This window comes from Heptranchias perlo, chromosome 25 (genome assembly GCF_035084215.1).
Source record: "Heptranchias perlo isolate sHepPer1 chromosome 25, sHepPer1.hap1, whole genome shotgun sequence".
In the NCBI taxonomy this organism is placed as follows: domain Eukaryota; kingdom Metazoa; phylum Chordata; class Chondrichthyes; order Hexanchiformes; family Hexanchidae; genus Heptranchias; species Heptranchias perlo.
Window position 1 is genome coordinate 24,659,390 of NC_090349.1, and position 20,907 is coordinate 24,680,296.

At 43.2% G+C, this 20,907-nt stretch overlaps 1 protein-coding gene across 1 annotated transcript; it reads right to left on the reverse strand.

Annotated features, from left to right (window-relative positions):
* Nucleotides 1–13,952: 13,952 nt before the first annotated feature.
* On the reverse strand, nucleotides 13,953–15,695 carry LOC137342382 (hydroxycarboxylic acid receptor 2-like). Its single transcript, XM_068006308.1, has one exon. The coding sequence runs from the start codon at nucleotides 15,693–15,695 to the stop codon at nucleotides 14,634–14,636; it is 1,062 nt and encodes a 353-aa protein (XP_067862409.1). The 3' UTR covers nucleotides 13,953–14,633.
* Between the last annotated feature and the right edge of the window lie 5,212 nt (nucleotides 15,696–20,907).

Sequence of the window (20,907 nt, forward strand, 5' to 3'; positions counted from 1 at the left end):
GGACCCGTAATAATTTCTTCATACATCTACTTCTTTTAGTAAAACAATCCAACAGTTGATAGCTTGAATCCACCCATTTAATTTGAGAGATTTCCTTTCTCTCCAGCATTTGTTTCAAGCCAGCAAGATCAATCCGTAATCTTTTTCACTCACATTTTTTGTAGAGTGTACATTAACCCACAATGAATGATTTCTACATAACATTCAATGGGTATAGTATCTTCAGTACTCCCATTGTACAGGATGTCACTCAAGATATTTGCCAAATAGAATCCTATATCCAGTGCGTCGACAAGAGCCAGTGTTTCAGCAGCCAGAGTACTTTTAACAACCCTTTTTATTTTCCTGGCTTCCCAAGCTGGAGGACAACATTTCCCATTCTTCCCCATAAGAAACACTCTGATACCAGCTGCACTAGAATACCCATCAGGAAGATTAGCATGTGAAGCATCACTAAAAATAACGAACTTCATTTTCTTTGCCTCACCTAAGGATGGAAACTTAAGTACCCATTTGTCTATATTTAATTTTTTGTAATGTTTTATTAGCCCGTAAAGCATTCTCGGCTATGGGGTGTTTTGTTGAAGCACTTAACTCCAATACATCAAAACTGGCATCTGGTCTAGTCTGAGTGCACAAACAGTTCAACTGACCAATCAAGCTTCGTAATAGCTCCGTCTCTTCTTTCGATATAACATCACCATTCTGAGATGACCTAGTACGATTCACCGGGACGGGAGTAGCACTCTCATGAACATGTTGCCAATAGAGCCAAAAAGATTTTTAAGATTACTTTTCCAGCAGTGTGAGAATCCACTTGGACATCTGTATCACCCAGTTTCTCTTCAAAACCCCTCGCTACCAACCTCACTTTAGCTGAAAAGTCCCATCTGCAAGGACTTTTGCAGTACAAACCCACCAATGCGACAAAGCTGGTTGACCCTTATGTTACCTCAGAATAAACTCCAAATTTGTTCCAACTGTCTCACTCCCTTCATTTTGCCTCTCATACTCGTTCATCCTCAAGTTTATTGGCAGCACCCAAAACTTCACGATCATGAAGACTTCTTCTTCTAGTTCTGTTACGTGACTGTTCTGTAGTCTTTGTTTCATTGTCTGACCTGGTCAAGCTACATATTCTACTTCCATTTCTATGTCTGTAGGGACAACTACTAAGAGATCTCCCTCTTTCATTTCTTGTTCGCAATTGTTTTCTCAGGTGAGATTCACTTCCGGACTCCCTATCACTACTTGTACTCCACTTTCGTACTCTCCACTCTTTTACCCCATTCTGCCAGCCCATGAACCTCGATTCATGGCCATCATCCTGATCATTCAACCAAAATTTAAACCTACCAGTAGCTTTGCTGGCACATCCCAAAATTGTTGCGTCCCTCCATTCATTAGTCCCTCTGGAACATATGTCACCTGTGTACCCACTTTGGGTAATTGTTCTGTGGATGTGATAGCTGTGTCATGTGTTTCTTGATCACTGACATTACCACTGTCCAGCCCTTGATCGACCTCAGTCTGTACATCAGAACCTCATCAGTAAAATCATAAACATCTGAGGCAAAAGGTGCCTCATTTACTTCCATCAACTGCTCAGAGTCCGAGATTTTATAATTAATTCCAATTCATCGTGAGGAATGAACCTTAACAAGTTTGATTGCCTTGTTGGACAATTACTGTCTTACTATCACAACCTATTACCTCATCAGGGTCTTTCCATTCCCTATGGCCCTCTCTTTTATAGTATATCAAATCTCCTGAATTGAACTCTGTTTCAGATGGTCTAATAAGATGCCTCAGTGCTCTACAAATTTCCTCTGATACCTCTGCCTTGATAAAAGCCTGTCTCTCAGCATGCAGAACATTTAAATGCTCAAAAAAAATGGCACTAATTGTCGTATCTTCTAGAGCAGGAGGATTATCACAAAGAACACAAGGTAATTTGGGAGTGCGCCCACAGACTAGTTGGTAAGCATTATATCTTTCAACCATCTGAAGAGAATTCTTTGCATGAACTGACCATGCGAGGGCAGTTGACAATTTACACATTGTGCGATCAGCCAAAATTTTATGCACCATGCTATCAACCACAGCATGATTACTTTCACAAAGACCAATGCTTAAAGAGCTGTCAGCTGCTGTATTCATGACAATTATATTCATATTTTCACACATAACTCTGAACTCCGCTTCAGCGAATTCACCTCCATTATTGGTCAAAAACTTTGCTGGTGTCCCAAGCCCAGTCCTTATCCATTTTTCCATAATTTTATCGAGAATAACCTTCTTCTCTTTACTATATATTAGTGTAGAAATACTAAATCTTGTCGCCAGGTCAATAAAATGTAAGATGAAATCATTTCTGTCTTTGCCCCATACCTTTAGATTCATGGCAACTACTCTGAACCTTATTGCCTGATGCTATTAATACCTATTTTTTCATTCATTCATGGGATGTGGGCATCGCTGGCGAGGCCAGCATTTATTGCCCATCCCTAATTGCCCTTGAGAAGGTGGTGGTGAGCCGCCTTCTTGAACCGCTGCAATCCGTGTGGTAATGGTTCTCCCACAGTGCTGTTAGGAAGGGAGTTCCAGGATTTTGACCCAGCGACGATGAAGGAATGGTGATATATTTCCAAGTTGGGATGGCATGTGACTTGGAGGGGAACATGCAGGTGGTGTTGTTCCCTTGTGCCTGCTGCCCTTAAGTGTTGTTGCCTAACACGATGATGAGAAACATCAGATTTTATTAAGGGGTTACAATAATGCCCTGACTGGGTAAACTGCAAATCAACCAGTTTCCCAAAAATGATAGCCTCATCTTGTTCCATGTCAAGTTTCATTTTTGCCTTTTTCATGGAAATTTTACCCAAAAGCATCGGTATCTAACTAGAGACTACACCCGTACTTATAAAATGTCTTACTCCAGCTATCTTACGTGGAATTACCACTCGCTTGAGCGACCTCAAGGTGTTGTCATCTCCAAACCTATAATATGTAGAACTTTTATATTCCTTCACTTTTCATCAATCCTCACTACTTAGTGAATCAAGATAACATTTTTAACCAATCTGCCCTGTATACAGTTGAAGTACATGCACTATCTAACACCGCACAATTAAAGGAATCCGTGACTAATACATTCATCACAGGATTAAAACTCCTTGTGACCAGTATAATCTGTTCAGATTCCTCATTATCTTCAAACTCTTCCTCATTTTCTTTATCCTCTTCCTCAGAACTACTTTCTTCATGCATCATTTCAAAGACACTGCGTCTTCGCTCTGGGCAATTCGCCTCATAATGATACTTAGAGTCACACCTAAAGCATCTATTAATTTTTCCTCTGGCATTCCTGAGATTCATTCATTATTACTGTCCCAATTTTGTCTTCTGTTGATATAACTGGATTTGCTGTACCTACTTTCGTCACCAATCTGGCTGTCTTTGCACATTCCGTCAGATCGACAGAAAATTTTGAAACCTGGTCTGGCGCCTGCGTTTAGTACTTGGAACATTTCAAGACCTGGTAACCATCAAATCTTCCATTCTTTGTGTCACAGCAGAAGACCCCATTTGTTCCATGGAGGCTAACGGGAATGACTGTTTCCCCAGGAATTCTGTTAAGGCAGCAGACATTTGATCCAACAGATTCTCCTTTTCTGAGAACTGGACGCCAGTTAGAACCAGTTGCCTGTCCATGTGAGACACCTTAGCACAATCTAGTAATTTAAACGCTCGTACCGATCCAGGGATTCCCAATTGGATCTTTGTCAACCTTTTGTACAACGTGTTATAGTCTATACTTTACACTTCCATTGAATGACAGCCTGTTTTCCAAAATCTGTCAAATGCTGACCAGGCAGCATTTGACTGAGTTTGGCACCAAGGAGCCCTAGTAAAATTGAAATCAATGTGAATCAGGGGGAAAACTCTCCAGTGGCTGGAGTCATACCTAGCACAAAGGAAGATGGTAGCGGTTGTTGGAGGCCAACCATCGCAGCCCCAGGGCATTGCTGCAGGAGTTCCTCAGGGCAGTGTCCTTGGCCCAACCATCTTCAGCTGCTTCATCAATGACCTTCCCTCCATCATAAGGTCAGAAATGGGGATGTTTGCTGATGATTGCTCAGTGTTCACTTCCATTCGCAACCCCTCAGATAATGAAGCAGTCCGTGCCCACATGCAGCAAGACCTGGAATACATCCAGGCTTGGGCTGATAAGTGGCAAGTAACATTTGTGCCAGACAATGACCATCTCCAACAAGAGAAAGTCTAACCACCTCCCTTGACATTCAACGGCATTACCATTGCTGAATCCGCCACCATCAACATCCTGGGGGTCACCATTGACCAGAAATTTAACTGGCCAACCACATAAATACTGTGGCTACAAGAGCAGGTCAAAGGCTGGGTATTCTGGGCAAGTGACTCACCTCCTGACTCCTCAAAGCCTTTCCACCATCTACAAGGCACAAGTCAGGAGTGTAATGGAATACTCTCCACTTGCCTGGATGAGTGCAGCTCCAACAACACTCAAGAAGCTCAACACCATCCAGGACAAAGAAGCCCGCTTGATTGGCACCCCATCCACCACCCTAAACATTCACACCCATCACCACCGGCGCACCGTGGCTGCAGTGTGTACCATCCACAGGATGCACTTCAGCAACTCGGCAAGGCTTCTTCGACAGCACCTCCCAAATCCTTTACCACCTCGAAGGACAAGGGCAGCAGGCACATGGGAACACCACCATCTGCACGTTCCCCTCCAAGTCACACACCATCCCGACTTGGTAATATATCGCCGTTCCTTCATCGTCGCTGGGTCAAAATCCTGGAACTCCCTTCCTAACAGCACTGTGGGAGAACCTTCACCACACGGACTGCAGCGGTTCAAGAAGGCGGCTCAACACCACCTTCTCAAATGCAATTCGGGATGGGCAATAAATGCTGGCCTTGCCCAGCGATGCCCACATCCCATGAACGAATAAAAAAAAAGGCCTCATAGGCACTTAACAGGTCATCTTTCTTGTAGATTTGATCCAGAAATTCTATTAGGAAGGTAAAACCTTCATCATTATCCAAAAGATCCGCATCCATCTCAGAAAATACTTTACTTCTGATTTTACTTTGTTCAAGAAGCGACAACGCCAAGGCCATGCCTTGTTTTCTCTTTGGCGGAATAGTAACCCATGTCCACATATCAACCTCATTTTTCCACTGGTCACATGGTTCAAACTCTGAGAACATCGGAGGGAAATCGTACCTCGATGATTTAAACATGCTTCCTGCCATTTTCCACAATGGCCACTAGACTTTCAAGTTTTGTTTTAAGTCCAATAAAAAAAATCATAGTTTCCAACCCCACCTTTAGGCAACCATCCACTGCTACCATGTTATAAATTGGAGCACAGGAGCCTTCCACCTCCCACACTGCAGCCACTGGAGTAGCACTGCTTAATAGCACCAGAATAGGTAGGAGAGCATTAAAGTCAGGCACTGGGAGCTTGACCAGGGAGATCCTTAGATTCTCAATTTCGTTATGTTAACTATTCATAACAGCCAATTTTCAGGGTCCTAATGCCAACTCCTCCCTCCCCAAGATGTGCATTATTCTCTTTAATGAATACCTATGGAAAATATTTATTTGGCATTTTGAACATTGGGAACAGACTGCTATTTTGGCAACAAGCAAAAGTAGTACCCAAGTTCAAGAAAGGGGAGAAATTAACTTATCAGTCCAACATCAATATCTGGTAAAATAATGGGTTCAATTGTCAGAAGCAAATTTGAGGACCATGAGAATGATCTAGTTAATAACAACGGAGTTGAAGAACCCGCAAGGGACTTGCAAAGGGAGTTAGCTAAAATCTACACGTGAGCAAATCAGGAAAACTGAATGTCATAAGTGGACTAAGGTTGTTGCAGAAATGTCTAAAGGTGAAGTAGAAAGGAATCTGGAGTGACAGTAGATTTATCACTTAACATGTCAAATCACTATGGAGCTGCAATAAACAAAGCAAGCGGAATGCTTAATTATACTGCTAGGTCAGTTGAGTAGAAAACATTGGAAGATGTCCTGATACTTCAGTATAGTCCCCTGGTCAGACTGGACCTTGAGTATTTTGGTTTACTTTTAGTCACCAAGATATAAGAGAAATAATCAGTTGGAGGCACTGCAGAGAATAACCACAAGGTTGACACTTAGGCCTAGATTTACCTTTAAAAAACTGTAAACAATTTTACAACACCAAGTTGTAGTCCAGCAATTTTATTTTAAATTCACAAGCTTTCGGAGGAAGCCTCCGAAAGCTTGTGAATTTAAAATAAAATTGCTGGACTATAACTTGGTGTTGTAAAATTGTTTACAATTATCAACCCCAGTCCATCACCGGCATCTCCACATCTTTAAAAAACTGCCCATTTTCTGGCATGTTTAAAGGCAGTCTGGCAAGTAAAATGGAATGCAGGAGCTCTCTGACACAACTCCACCTCTTAAAAGAGCCACCATGATTTCCCTCCCATGACACCTCTGTGATGCTGATCCGCCCACTGCAAGTGCATCGCGCCGCAGGATGCATGGCCAAGTGCCCCCGCCCCCACCCCAGCCCCAGAGATTGTCCTGTGTTTGTGTAGATGCAAATGGTGTCACTCAAGATCACATCTCACCTCGTTAACTGTTGAATTACTTTGGGCGCCTATGACCCTGTTACTTGATAAACAACCAACAAAGACAGTCAATCTAGGGAAAGATAACAAGTACAGGGAAGTCACACTTCACACTAGACAGAACACAGAAATCTGTGTGAAATCAAGCTTTGATGGGAGAAATGTCACACATGGTTTGAGTGAATAAAGACACAGCAATCTTTGTGGGGAAATGGCCGTTTCAAAGCCAGTTGCCTTTAAGTGGTGTTTGAATGGCAGATAGAGACGATCAGTATGTATTAAATAGGTTTCAGTGTCCAGAGTATGAGGAAAAGGTGGCATAAAGGGACCATGCTTTGCCTGTTAGTTGTGTACAATACTGAAGCTGCTGTCTCTACTGTACTCATTCCAGCCTACCTCTGGATACAAAGAACGTATATCTATGTTTGATTGTACCCTATTTGTTCAAACTGCTTTTAATAAAGGATAGAGTTTCTTTTAATTGGAAGAAGTTGAGGCATAGAATATAAGAGCAGGGAGGTTATGCTAGAACTGTATAAAACATTGGTTAGACCACAGCTTGAGTACTGCGTACAGTTCTGGTCACTACATTACAGGAAAGATGTAGTTGCACTAGGGAGGGTACAGAGGAGATTAACAAGGATGTTGCCAGGGCTGGAGAATTTTAGCTATGAGAAAAGATTGGGTAGGCTGGGGTTGTTTTCTTTGGAACAAAGGAGGCTGAGGGGAAATTTAATTAAGGTATATAAAATTATGACGGGACTAGATGGAGAGGATAGGGAGGACTTCAAAAGGGAACTGGATAAGTACTTGAAAGGAAAAAAAATTGCAGAGTTACAGGGATAAGGCAGGGAAGTAGCACTACCTGGATTGCTCTTGCAAAGAGCTGGCGTGGACTCAATGGGCTGAATGGCCTCCTTCCGTGCTGTAACCTTTCCATCATTTGAGGACCTATTTCCCTTTGCAGAGGGGTCAGTGACCGAGGGCATAGACTTAAAGTAATTGGTAGAAGGATTAGACGGGAGCTGAGGAAAAATTCTTTCACTCAGAGGGTCTAGAACTCACTGCCTGAAAGGGGGTAGAGGCAGAGACCCTCAACTCATTTAAAAAGTACTTGGATGTGCACTTGAAGCTTCGTATCCGACAGGACTACGGACCAAGAGCTGGAAAGTGAGATTAAGCTGGACAGCTCTTTTTCGGCCGGCAAGGACACAACGGGCTGAATGGCCTCCTTCTGCGCCATAACTTTCTATGATTCTGATTCCAAGCCTACTGTATTCTGCTTACGACAAGCATTTGTTAACATAGAAGACGATCACCTTCGTTAACAACAATAACGAGGATGTGGAGATGCCGGTGATGGACTGGGGTTGACAATTGTAAACAATTTTACAACACCAAGTTATAGTCCAACAATTTTATTTGAAATTCACAAGCTTTCGGAGGCTTCCTCCTTCCTCAGGTGAATGTTGTGGAAATGAAATCCTCGAACCCTTCGCATTTATAAATCACAGAACAATACCTGGTGATTACAGATAGTCTTTCCAACTGCCCGTTGCCAAGGCAATCACAGTGTGCAGACAGAGAGGTGTTACCGACAAGGCCACCGAATATACAAACACCCAAAAAACAAAGAGAGAGAGAGGCAGAAACATAGAAACATCCGGAAGGAAGAGAAACACAGCAAATGACCCGTTATATTAAAAACAGATAACATTTGTTCGCTGGTGGGGTTACGTGTAGCGTGACATGAACCCAAGATCCCGGTTGAGGCCGTCCTCATGGGTGCGGAACTTGGCTATCAATTTCTGCTCGACGATTTTGCGTTGTCGTGTGTCTCGAAGGCCGCCTTGGAGTATGCTTACCCAAAGGTCGGTGGCTGAATGTCCTTGACTGCTGAAGTGTTCCCCGACTGGGAGGGAACCCTCCTGTCTGGCGATTGTTGCGCGGTGTCCGTTCATCCGTTGTCACAGCGTCTGCATGGTCTCGCCAATGTACCATACTCTGGGGCATCCTTTCCTGCAATGTATGAGGTAGACAACGTTGGCCGAGTCACAGGAGTATGAACCATGCACCTGGTGGGTGGTGTCCTCTCGTGTGATGGTGGTATCTGTGTCGATGATCTGGCATGTCTTGCCGAGGTTACTGTGGCAGGGTTGTGTGGTGTCGTGGACGCTGTTCTCCTGAAAGCTGGGTAATTTGCTGCGAACGATGGTCTGTTTGAGGTTGGGTGGCTGTTTAAAGGCGAGTAGTAGAGGTGTGGGGATGGCCATAGCGAGGTGTTCGTCGTCATTGATGACATGTTGAAGGCTGCGGAGAACATGGCGTAGTTTCTCCGCTCCGGGGAAGTACTGGACGACGAAGGGTACTCTGTTGGTTGCGTCCCGTGTTAGTCTTCTGAGGAGGTCTATGCGATTTTTCGCTGTGGCCCGTCGGAACTGTCAATCGATGAATCGAGCGTCATATCCCGTTCTTACTAGGGCGTCTTTCAGCGTCTGTAGGTGTCCATCGCGTTCCTCCTCGTCTGAGCAGACCCTGTGTATTCGCGGGGCCTGTCCATAGGGGATGGCCTCTTTGACGTGGTTAGGGTGGAAGCTGGAAAAGTGGAGCATCGTGAGGTTGTCCGTGGGCTTGCGGTAGAGTGAGGTGCTGAGGTGCCTGTCTTTGATGGAGATTCGTGTGTCCAAGAAAGAAACTGATTCTGAGGAGTAGTCCATGGTGAGCTTGATGGTGGGATGGAACTTGTTGATGTTATCGTGTAGTCTCTTTAGTGATTCCTCGCCGTGGGTCCATAGAAAGAAAATGTCATCGATGCATCTGGTGTATAGTGTTGGTTGAAGGTCCTGTGCAGTGAAGAAGTCCTGCTCGAACTTGTGCATGAAAATGTTGGCGTATTGGGGTGCGAATTTGGTCCCCATGGCTGTTCCGTGTGTTTGGGTAAAGAACTGGTTATCGAAGGTGAAGACATTGTGATCCAGGATGAAGCGGATGAGTTGTAGGATGGCGTCTGGAGATTGGCTGTTGTTGGTGTTGAGTATTGATGCTGTCGCAGCGATGCCGTCATCGTGGGGGATACTGGTGTAGAGTGCCGAGACGTCCATCGTGGTGAGAAGTGTTCCTGGTTCAACTGGTCTGTGGGTACTGAGTTTTTGTCGGAAGTCTGTAGTGTCGCGACAGAAGCTGGGGGTTCACTGTACGATGGGTTTCAGGATGCCCTCGATGTATCCAAAGAGGTTCTCACACAGGGTTCCGTTGCCTGATACGATAGGACGTCCGGGTGTGTTGGCTTTGTGTATCTTTGGGAGGCAGTAGAAGTACGTGGGATGAGAGCGCGTAGGATGCTTTGAAGGTCTGGATCGAAGGTCTTGATCAGTTTGTTGAGCTGGTGGGTGTGTTCTTTGGTCGGATCTACAGGTAACCGTCTGTAGTGATCCTGGTTGTCCAGTTGTCGGTATGCTTCTTTGCAATTGTCCGTTCTGTTTTGTATGACGATGGCTCCTCCTTTGTCCGCTGGTTTGATGACGATGTTGCGGTTGGTCTTGAGAGCGTTGATGGCGTTGTGCTCGGGTGACATTCTGGACTGTCTTCTGAGTGCGGCTGAGTGCCAGCTTTCAGGAGAACAGCGTCCATGACACCACACAACCCTGCCACGGTAACCTCTGCAAGACATGCCAGATCATCAACACAGATACCACCATCACACGAGAGGACACCACCCACCAGGTGCATGGTTCATACTCCTGTGATTCGGCCAACGTTGTCTACCTCATACGTTGCAGGAAAGGATGCCCCAGAGCATGGTACATTGGCGAGACCATGCAGACGCTGCGACAACGGATGAACGGACACCGCGCAACCATCGCCAGACAGGAGGGTTCCCTCCCAGTCGGGGAACACTTCAGCAGTCAAGGACATTCAGCCACCGACCTTCGGGTGAGCATACTCCAAGGCGGCTTCGAGACACACGACAACGCAAAATCGTCGAGCAGAAATTGATAGCCAAGTTCCGCACCCATGAGGACGGCCTCAACTGGGATCTTGGGTTCATGTCACGCTACACATAACCCCACCAGCGACAAATGTTAACTGTTTTTAATATAACGGGTCATTTGCTGTGTTTCTCTTCCTTCCGGATGTTTCTATGTTTCTGCCTCTCTCTCTCTTTGTTTTTTGGGTGTTTGTATATTCAGTGGCCTTGTAGGTAACACCTCTCTGTCTGCACACTGTGATTGCCTTGGCAACGGGCAGTTGGAAAGACTATCTGTAATCACCAGGTATTGTTCTGTGATTTATAAATGCGAAGGGTTCGAGGATTTCATTTCCACAACATTCACCTGAGGAAGGAGGAAGCCTCCGAAAGCTTGTGAATTTCAAATAAAATTGTTGGACTATAACTTGGTGTTGTAAAATTGTTTACAACAATAATGAGGACATGGAGGAGGAAATGATGGAAGCCAGGAGAGTGCAGCAGCATATTTGCAGGCAACACCTTACCCACATGTATCCACTCCACGGGTCTAGAGACCAGAGAAGACCTATCTGGATTTTTGTTATGGGAAGTATCTGAGAAGCTGCTGAGACTGTGACCATGATATGTGTTGGAACTTGATATGTTCCTATGTGGAAGGAGGCTGCATAAGAACAGGAGTGGGCCATTCAGCCCATCGAACCTGTTTCACCATTCAATTAGATCATGGCTGATCTGCACCTCTGTGGCTGTAATGGTAACAGCAGTCAACTTTTGTGCATCCGGATGCTTCTACACAGCCTCTGGTGACATTAATCATATCAGTCAGTCAGATCTTCATCGCTGCATTGCACAGGTCATGGGTTCTTCAGATATGTCTCTAAGTTCATTCAGACCAACATGGACCCAGCAATGCAGAGAGAAAGAGAGCCATTAGCTTCTTCCAAGTGGCTGGAATTCCACAAAATGCAGGGTGTTATTGATACCACTCAGTGGCAATGAAGGTCCTGTCTGGAAACCCCACCAACCTCATCAACAGGAAGGGATCTCATTCTCTCAAAGTGCAAATAGTGAGTGATGCTAGCCATCTCATTATGCATGTCAATGAGTGCAACCTAGGGTGTAGCCCTGATTAGTTTACTCTCAGTCAATCCAGGATACCTGGACTGCTCATCTTCAGCTATGTGACAGGATCGCTCATGGGGTATCTGACCCAGCCTTGGCTCATGCCACATTTTTGGCATCTGAGGACAAACCTTGGGCACTACCAGGATCATTGTAAACAAGACCCATCGTATTCTCAAGTCCAATTTCCAGCTCATGGGGATTCATGCAGTGACATCTAGCAAGGGGTTGTAGAACTGTAGTGACTTGCTGCATCCTCCATAATGTGGCCATTACAAGGGGATTGCACCTTCCAGGCATAGAAGGTGAAAAGGAAGAAATTAAATTAAATGTAGCCTTCTCAAAAATTGTGGAGAGCTCAGGGTGAAGTACACCTGCCTGGATCTTCAGGTGTGGGTATCAGCAGGTCGGGGCCAGTAACTGCCTAAGGTGCCTAATCAACCTGGCCTCTCTCCACATATAGAAATGGACCCCCTAGAGATGCCCAAATATCCTTTGTGGAGCCTGGAGGAGAACTCCTGTATTTTTTGACAGTCTTTTTCTGGTCCCTTCTCATTCTAAAGATGTGATTTTCCCCCTTTAGGTGGCCCTGTCATGTAACGTTATGCCATAGCACCACCTTTAGGTGTAATACTTTGAGACCACTGAGTAGGCAAAACTGTGAAAGATGGAATTGAATGTGGGGAAGTTTGAGATCACCCACTTTGGAACTAAGAAAGACATCATAATATTTTCTAAATGGCGAGAGACTACGAACTGTGGAGGCGCAAAGGGATTTAGGTGTCCAGGTACAGAAACCACTAAAAAAATTGCACATAGGAAATCAAAAAAGATAATGGAATGTTGGTCTTTATCCCAACAGGGCTGGAATACAAAATAAAGGAGTTTTGCTTGAGTTGTTCAGAGCCTTGGTCAGTCCCAATCTGGATTACTGCGTTCAATTTTGAACACCGCATTTCTGCCGGCTGCGTGTGAACCTCTGATCGCCTTGTACTTGTTGCTTTTAATGCACCAGCTTGTGCCCGTCCCATCAGTGGCCCGATCCTTTGGTTCTCTTTAAATGCCCTCTTGGCGATAACAAAGGCATTGTTCATCGACCAGCCAGTTGTGTGCTGCAAACTGTGCTCCTCTGAATTGTGCCGCTTTACTTCCCCAAGACCAATCCTGATTAACAATGCCGTACTAGATTACTAGAGTACAATCACCGTCCACTGACAAATAATTAACATCCTGCAACGAATCTCCTCTTTGCGCACGTCCCCCTCCCATACAGAGCAGAATAACCATTCCAGACACACCATCATAACCACCCCCTCCTTCCTCCAGCCCACTCCCCCATTTCCCTTTACCCCTCCTCCTCGACCTCTCTCCCTCGCCTCTCCCACTCTTCCCTCCCTTACAATGATGAATCAAGATACAGCAAGTATTTCTAATGTCATTCATATTTACAACAGCTATTGTCCAACTCCTATGATGGCAACCGAGCAACATCTCCAGGGCAGTAGTTCATTTATTCCTCGGGTAGTTTTTGGATTCCACTCAAGAATGAGGCACAAGTTGCAAAACAGTAAAAGTCTCAGCATTGATTGGTCAATTGCAATATCATAAAAATAAAATACTGGAAGTTTTAAATAATAATTTACAGCCAGAGCACCACATTATTTCTCTATGCCATGTAAAAGTTTACAAAGTAATTATTAAAATAGATAAAGTGAATTGCCAAAACATGTGGACATCAAACCAGCAGGCAAAGTAATTAGAAATGTATTTTGCTTTCCTTCGTTCCGGAAAGGGATATAAATGAGTACTAATAGGCTTTTGCTACATCAAAACTAAACAAAATTGTTTTAATGGATACGTTCTGCTCCTTATGTTGGTGACTTGGTCCCATAGAGAGACTCCATTCCTCTCATTTAGCTTCCAAATGGAAAATTATGTTGTTGAGCCTTAGAGGGGGAGTTTCTGGAGATTTTTCTTCCTCTCTGATCTTTACAAGAATCACGAAAGAATGCATTTTGTCATCAAAAATCGCCAATCAATATTGCACAGTAAAATATTGTAAGTTTTCTGGTAAAACTATGTTATGCTTTGACTACAGATACTTATTTTTTTTCAAAAAATATACTTTATTCATAAAATTTGTAGCAAAAACATACAATACAGTTGTCATATCACATTCCAAACATACACAATACAGATTATACAATTTGCAGGTTAAATCAAGTACAGTTCAATGAACACATTGTACATAATTACAGTTCATGACACTCTGGGGTGTCTCATTGTATTATATTTAACCCATACACAAATGCTTCTTACGTTGCAACAGGACTTCTATCACCTTCACACTGTCACTTATCTCAACAAACATGAGCTAACAAAGGAACGTTACAGCTTGCTTCCTTTTTATTCTACATGCTACTTTTTCTCTTTTGATTACCTTCCTTGTTTCTATTTAGCTGTATCTTTCGAGGCCTTTGTTGGTGTTTTGTAATACACTTTCTCAGTAAACCACCTCATGGTTATACCACAATGGTTCAGTACTTCCAGTAATGGTACGAGAGAAATATACTGTGGTTGGGTGGAGTGGGATGCGGCTGGCAAGGGAGAATTTTACATACACCAGGACTCATCACAATCTCAAAACCCTGTAGAAATCGTACCTTTACTTTAAAGAATTTAAAGAAATATTTTGCAGGTGCATAACACTTAACTTTGAAAGTTGCAGTTTATTTGAGCACACATTCATTAGAAACACATTACCTGATTAAAAAAATGTTTCAACGTCAAATCATTCCAAGGTTTTGCACTTATTCACAGGCTATACTTTAATTAAACAAGCTGATAATTAGCAGCTAGCTCATACATTCATTGTTGACTCAGTCTGGCATTGATCACAGGTATTACAGACCGGTGCCTTTTTTAGATGTTGATCCACAACTAGTTCTCTTTTGGGCTCTCTTGGTTGAATTCCTTCACTCGTTGCTGATCTGAAAAGGCTTAAATTAAGAGGAACAAGAGCTTTCTTCAAAGCATCTTTAAATGTCGAACTTGAAAAATAGTAAATGACTGGGTCGAGCACACTGTTCAGATATGTCACAAATAGCGTATTATAAAATACATGAACAGCTGTTTCATATGATTTGCAGTCTTCTGTGGCTCTTTGCTTTGTAATTATAACAGCGAGTACAGCAATGTTTGTGGGCAAGAAACAAAATATAAAAACCGCTGCCACAGCTATCACAAGCTTTACTGCTCGTTTATATTTACCCCTCATTTCAGTTTCCATCTGTTTTAACTTCCAGATGATGCAGGACGTGGAGAACAGGATAATCGAAGCTGGTAAAACAAACTTGAAAAGAATAAAAACAGTGTCGGTCCAAATTGTCAGAGGATTTCCACGCTGGTATACGTTGAAGGGCTCACAGTATGTCAGATTGTTGTGCTTGAAGGTGTGCGGTTCTGACAAAAGGTGTGAACAAATTGCCACTGCTAGAATCCACAGAGCACCTGCTACCTTCACTGCACATCTTGTAGGTATCTTGTTCACTTTATGGTGAGGGTGGACCACCTTAAAATAGCGATCGATCGCCGTAACTGTAAGGAAAACGATGCTCCCTACCCGGTTTAGGGAAATCAAAAATACCTTCAGACGACATGCAACATCGCCAAAAATCCAGTTCTTCTCCCGTACGAAGTAATCTGCTCGAAATGGTAAACAGCAGATGAGCAGAGTGTCTGCAATCGCCAGATTCAGTGAATAAACAGTATTTGGTTTCCAGGATTTTGCATGAAAACAAAAGATCCATAAAGCAATTACATTTCCAATGAATCCGAGAATAAATGTTATAATAATTACTGGTGGATTGTAGGACGAATGAATGTCTTCAACAGACGCACAAAACTGGGTCTCGTTGTCCATTGTAGGCAGTATTGCAGTAAACTCAGTCACAGGCACAGAAATGAGTTAATTAACTGAATGATGCACAACCTTATATAGTACTCTTCCACTCTACATCATAGATCATAGGTGGGGCTATAATAGTCATAATATTAAACGAGTTATATTATAAACTTACCAGCAATACTCCTAAATACCTTAAATATGCATTTACAGCGAAATCATTCAATTTATGCAGCAAACCTATTAGAATATGTCAGGCTTTGAATTTGGCTGTTTGTTAAGGTATTATCAGAACTTTGTGGTTTACAACATAAAACTGTATGTTTCTATTTATTTTGTATTGAGTACATTCACCTCTTTTCGTAGAAAAAAATTCAGTCACGTTACTTTTAACTGCTTTGTTAGATAGAAGTTTTGCAATCCATGTTCACTGTCAAGGTTTCTTTCCCGGTATCGGAAAATTAAATCCTATAAACTACTGATGGGAATGAGTATGAAAGGGGATTTGAGACTGAATTGTTTTGTAGAAAAGGCACTTTTCGACTGATGTGATTCTTGACCTGACGTTGCTTCTCCCCGGCGATGTGCTTTGTGAAAAACTTTTCCCTAACAAATCATAGAACTGTAATTAAAATAGCATCAGATTGTTTTGCTCTTCTAAAGCGACATGGGCTGGCAATGTAGCCTCAGTTGTACTGTGTGTTTGGCAATGTGATTTTTCCACACTCGAAGTATGATCTATTTCCAATAGTGACGCCATCTTGAAGAGATAGCCTCACACCACCGGTCTTACTGTATGTAGAGCCCTCCTCTCCCGAAGGAAGCGAATCATGATAGGGGTTCGGTTCCATGTGCCTCTTTTCGCATTTAAATCTAAGTGTTGACAGGTTATTTGACAATGAGGTTGGAGGAGGGGGCATCTGTCAATCCCAAACGTGTCCACACATACATATATCTCAGCAAGAGTCACTGGATAACAATCGGCCGTGAGGAACCAAGCTGCTTCCCCGCCCCCTTAATCTGGGGACACTGAGACTAATTTTATAATGCCCCTCAGCTGAGATCAGCGAACTCAGCACAGGTTTCAGAAACTGCCAACTTGGTCTGTACACCTCAATACCACAACTACGAGACAATCAGCAACTGAAAGGAAAGGAATAATTCTAAAAAATATTTGTTTCCAATGAGAATATAAGTGCTGATTCGGATCCCGCCTGAAATAGCACCAGGATCACTCTGTTCTCACAGGACTTTCCACAATAAGAATGTAAACGCAAACTCGCTCAATTCAGCAACGTGAGCTCAATGTAATTTGAACGTATGTTTACACAAGCGCAGAGAATGTTAGGATTGCAGCAGGCTGCCATCATACACACTCCTCCCACTAAAGTGGCATTTAGCAGGAGCTCTCGATTAGGAAGCAGAAGACAGTCACCAAAAGGAATCGTGAGGAAAAGAAACAGTACTAGCATATCCTCAGAATACTAGTAGGGAAATATACTGGATGCACTTTATTTCAATATAGTTTTCAATGCTCTTCTGAAAAAGGGCATGCGAACATGGGAGAATTATTGTTGATTGTAATGGATGGCATGGTGTTTGTGGGATCACTGTATTGCACTCATTGGATAGGAGTGTTCATACATTGGTCGGATTACAGGCTTATGTGAAAGTCCTGTCAATCAATGATTGGCGTACAAATCTCCCTGGCTGCACGTTACCTTCAACCATTTCTTCCTCCTCCTGGTCCTCTTCTGTCAAGGGTTTGTTGCTGCACCTCATGGTCCTCTTCTGCCAAGGGTTTGTTGCTGCACCTCCTGGTCCTCTTCTGTCAAGGGTTTGTTGCTGCACCTCATGGTCCTCTTCTGTCAAGGGTTTGTTGCTGCACCTCATGGTCCTCTTCTGTCAAGGGTTTGTTGCTGCACCTCATGGTCCTCTTCTGCCAAGGGTTTGTTGCTGCACCTCCTGATCCTCTTCTGTCAAGGGTTTGTTGCTGCACCTCCTGATCCTCTTCTGTCAAGGGTTTGTTGCTGCACCTCCTGGTCCTCTTCTGTCAAGGGTTTGTTGCTGCACCTCCTGGTCCTCTTCTGTCAAGGGTTTGTTGCTGCACCTCATGGTCCTCTTCTGTCAAGGGTTTGTTGCTGCACCTCCTGATCCTCTTCTGCCAAGGGTTTGTTGCTGCACCTCCTGGTCCTCTTCTGTCAAGGGTTTGTTGCTGCACCTCATGGTCCTCTTCTGTCAAGGGTTTGTTGCTGCACCTCCTGATCCTCTTCTGTCAAGGGTTTGTTGCTGCACCTCCTGGTCCTCTTCTGTCAAGGGTTTGTTGCTGCACCTCATGGTGCTCTTCTGTCAAGGGTTTGTTGCTGCACCTCCTGGTCCTCTTCTGTCAAGGGTTTGTTGCTGCACCTCATGGTCCTCTTCTGTCAAGGGTTGGCACTGCACCTCCTGGTCCTCTTCTGTCAAGGGTTTGTTGCTGCACCTCATGGTCCTCTTCTGTCAAGGGTTGGCACTGCACCTCCTGGTCCTCTTCTGTCAAGGGTTTGTTGCTGCACCTCATGGTCCTCTTCTGTCAAGGGTTGGCACTGCACCTTGTGGGGTTCAAAATCCCTTTAACAAAAGACATTTGAAGGAAAGGGTTAACTGTACCCCTTTTAAACAAAGACATTTGAAAACCTGCAAACGCAGTAACGTGGTAAACTGTGCTCTTGCAAATCCTGTTTTTCCCTCAATGACGCTGATGGCATTGGAGAAGTATGAGTTTCGGGATCGAAGACATTGTGCTGCGGAAAGATATTTAGATTATTAAATAAATAAGCTAGATGGATAATATTGATTTTATAGAACTGTCAGGCTTTCAAAACATATAGGCTTTTGGAAACACAAGCTTTTCAACACAGCAGGGGGTAATGTAAGAAAAGGCAACAAGGGCATATATAAAGGTTTCGGATCGGGAAAGCAATGATAGGTGTGAAAAAAGCATGGGCCTCTCATTCCTATCTGGTAATCTGTTCAAAGAACTGGGATTTGTAAAACACCAAATAGTATTGCATCCAGCATATGATCAAATGGTATAAGGAATGGATTTGAAGTCATTGAAACAATCAAAATTGGATATGTCAGGACAATTAAGAATGTCTGTGCATAGAAATGAAAGGAGCTATCTCTACATGAAAGGCCATAAACAGAGATAGTAAAGTGACCTTTTACAATCCATGGTTTGAGCACGTGGTCTTTTCTACATCAAAAGGGTCGCCGGTCACATGATCAAAGCCTAAACTGTCAATCATTGAGGTATGTTAATAATTGAGGTATAGCAACAGAGCATGATTGGAATAATGACCCTCCCCAATCCTACGTCCTATTGGTAAAAAAACAATATAAAAAGAATTTGAGAGAAGAACAGCCTCTTCGCCACCTGGCTGTCACAAGGAATGCACACTGTAGTTGAACATCATGCAAGAAGAATAGGATCTTGAGTACTGAAGAGCTGATCAACCTTCAGGCCCAATGAGCAAAATCCTTGGTTTAAAGATTGTATATGTATTAATGATTTGCCTCGTGTGTGTATGAATTGTTATGTCATTAAATAATAACGTTGCAAATTATTACTTGTATAGTGGGATTTTATAGAGGAAAGTCATATGTATGGTTTGGTTTTGCTTCATGAATGCTCGTATGAATTATAACATGATTAAATAATTACTTTTGATTAATGAAACTATCGTGAGTAAGGATGACTTTCTTTGCTTGACTATTCATCCAGTGTCCAAGGATCACACGAAATAAGGAATTCCCTACAACCTCCTGGTCCTCTTCTGGCGAGGGTTGACGATGCGCCTCCTGGTCCTCTTCTACCATTGAAAGGGATATTAGTACTGTATTCACCTATGGCTGGCTTTTGATTTGAGTCTTGGCTAAATGCCACTATAGACTTTGCAGAACAGGAAGATTCCCTCATGGAACCTACCCACCTGTTTGATTCCCCTAGTAGAGCAGATTAATTATTTTGTTTTATATTGATCTGTTCTTCCATACAGCCATGTTTCTCTTCTGTTAACTGACTGAACCGTTCCAACCTCCCCTTCATTAGCCTCCTTTACCCCCCTCCTTGCTGGTCCGAATGTTCTTTCACTTCTATCCCTTTCTGTTATGATTATTTGCTTCTTTTATCCCTCTCCTTTTGTTTGCCGATTCCTCTATTCCCTCTCTAGCATGGAGCAGCCATGCAGCCTAGACAATTTAAATGGCCATTGTTATTTCTGAGATCCTCCTAACTTAGATTGACTCCTGTAATAACCTACAATAGCCACATCACTCGAAAAGTAATTCCACTGGATAAAACACTTTGACATGATAAGGAGCTATATATGCAGGTATTCATTATTATTGATTAAACTGCTCGGGTGCCCACTCCTTAAGTTCCACTCTCTGTATCACCTGATGCTGATTTTTACTGGGCCCGATCCCAGCCATCATTGCTGTGCAAGTTTTCTATTTCTTATGCATGCTGCCAAGTTTCTAACCTTCAAAAGTAGAACCCATGGGTTTGCTTCTCAACTGCCTAAATCAGGCTCTTATGGGGACCAAACACCTTGTTTGTTCCCCTGTGAATCAGGAAATACTGTACCAGTAAGATTCCCTTACATAAAGTACATACCAAAATAGCCCTAATCCCAGCACTGCTCAGACTGACAAAGCTGGCTAACAGCTGTAATGGTAGATAACTTAAAACAAAATTTATTTTCCTACAGGGAACATTAAGTGTCAGCTTTGGCTCAGTGGTAGCACTCTTACCTCTGAGTCAGAAGATTGTGGGTTCAAGCCCCACTCTAGAGACTTTAGCACATACTCTACGCTGGCGCTTTAGTGCAATACTGAGAGAGTGCTGCACTGTTGGAGGTGCCATCTTTTAGAAGAGACAAGGCTCTGTCTACCCTCTCAGCAAGGGAATTCTCCCGGAGTCTTCGCCAACATTCCTCCGTCAGGCAGCATCACTAAAACAGATTATCTGGCCATTTATCTCATGCACAAATTAACTGTTGTCTTTCCCGACATTTCGATAATGACTCCAATTCAAAAGTATTTCTATGGCTATAAAGTGCTTCGGGACATCCTGAATTCATGAAAAGTGCTATATAAATGCAAGTTATTCTTTCTTTGCAGAGGACTAATCAAAACAGAACTTCAGGAAGGTTTTTTTTCCAAGAATCTTTCCACTTAGGATTGTACA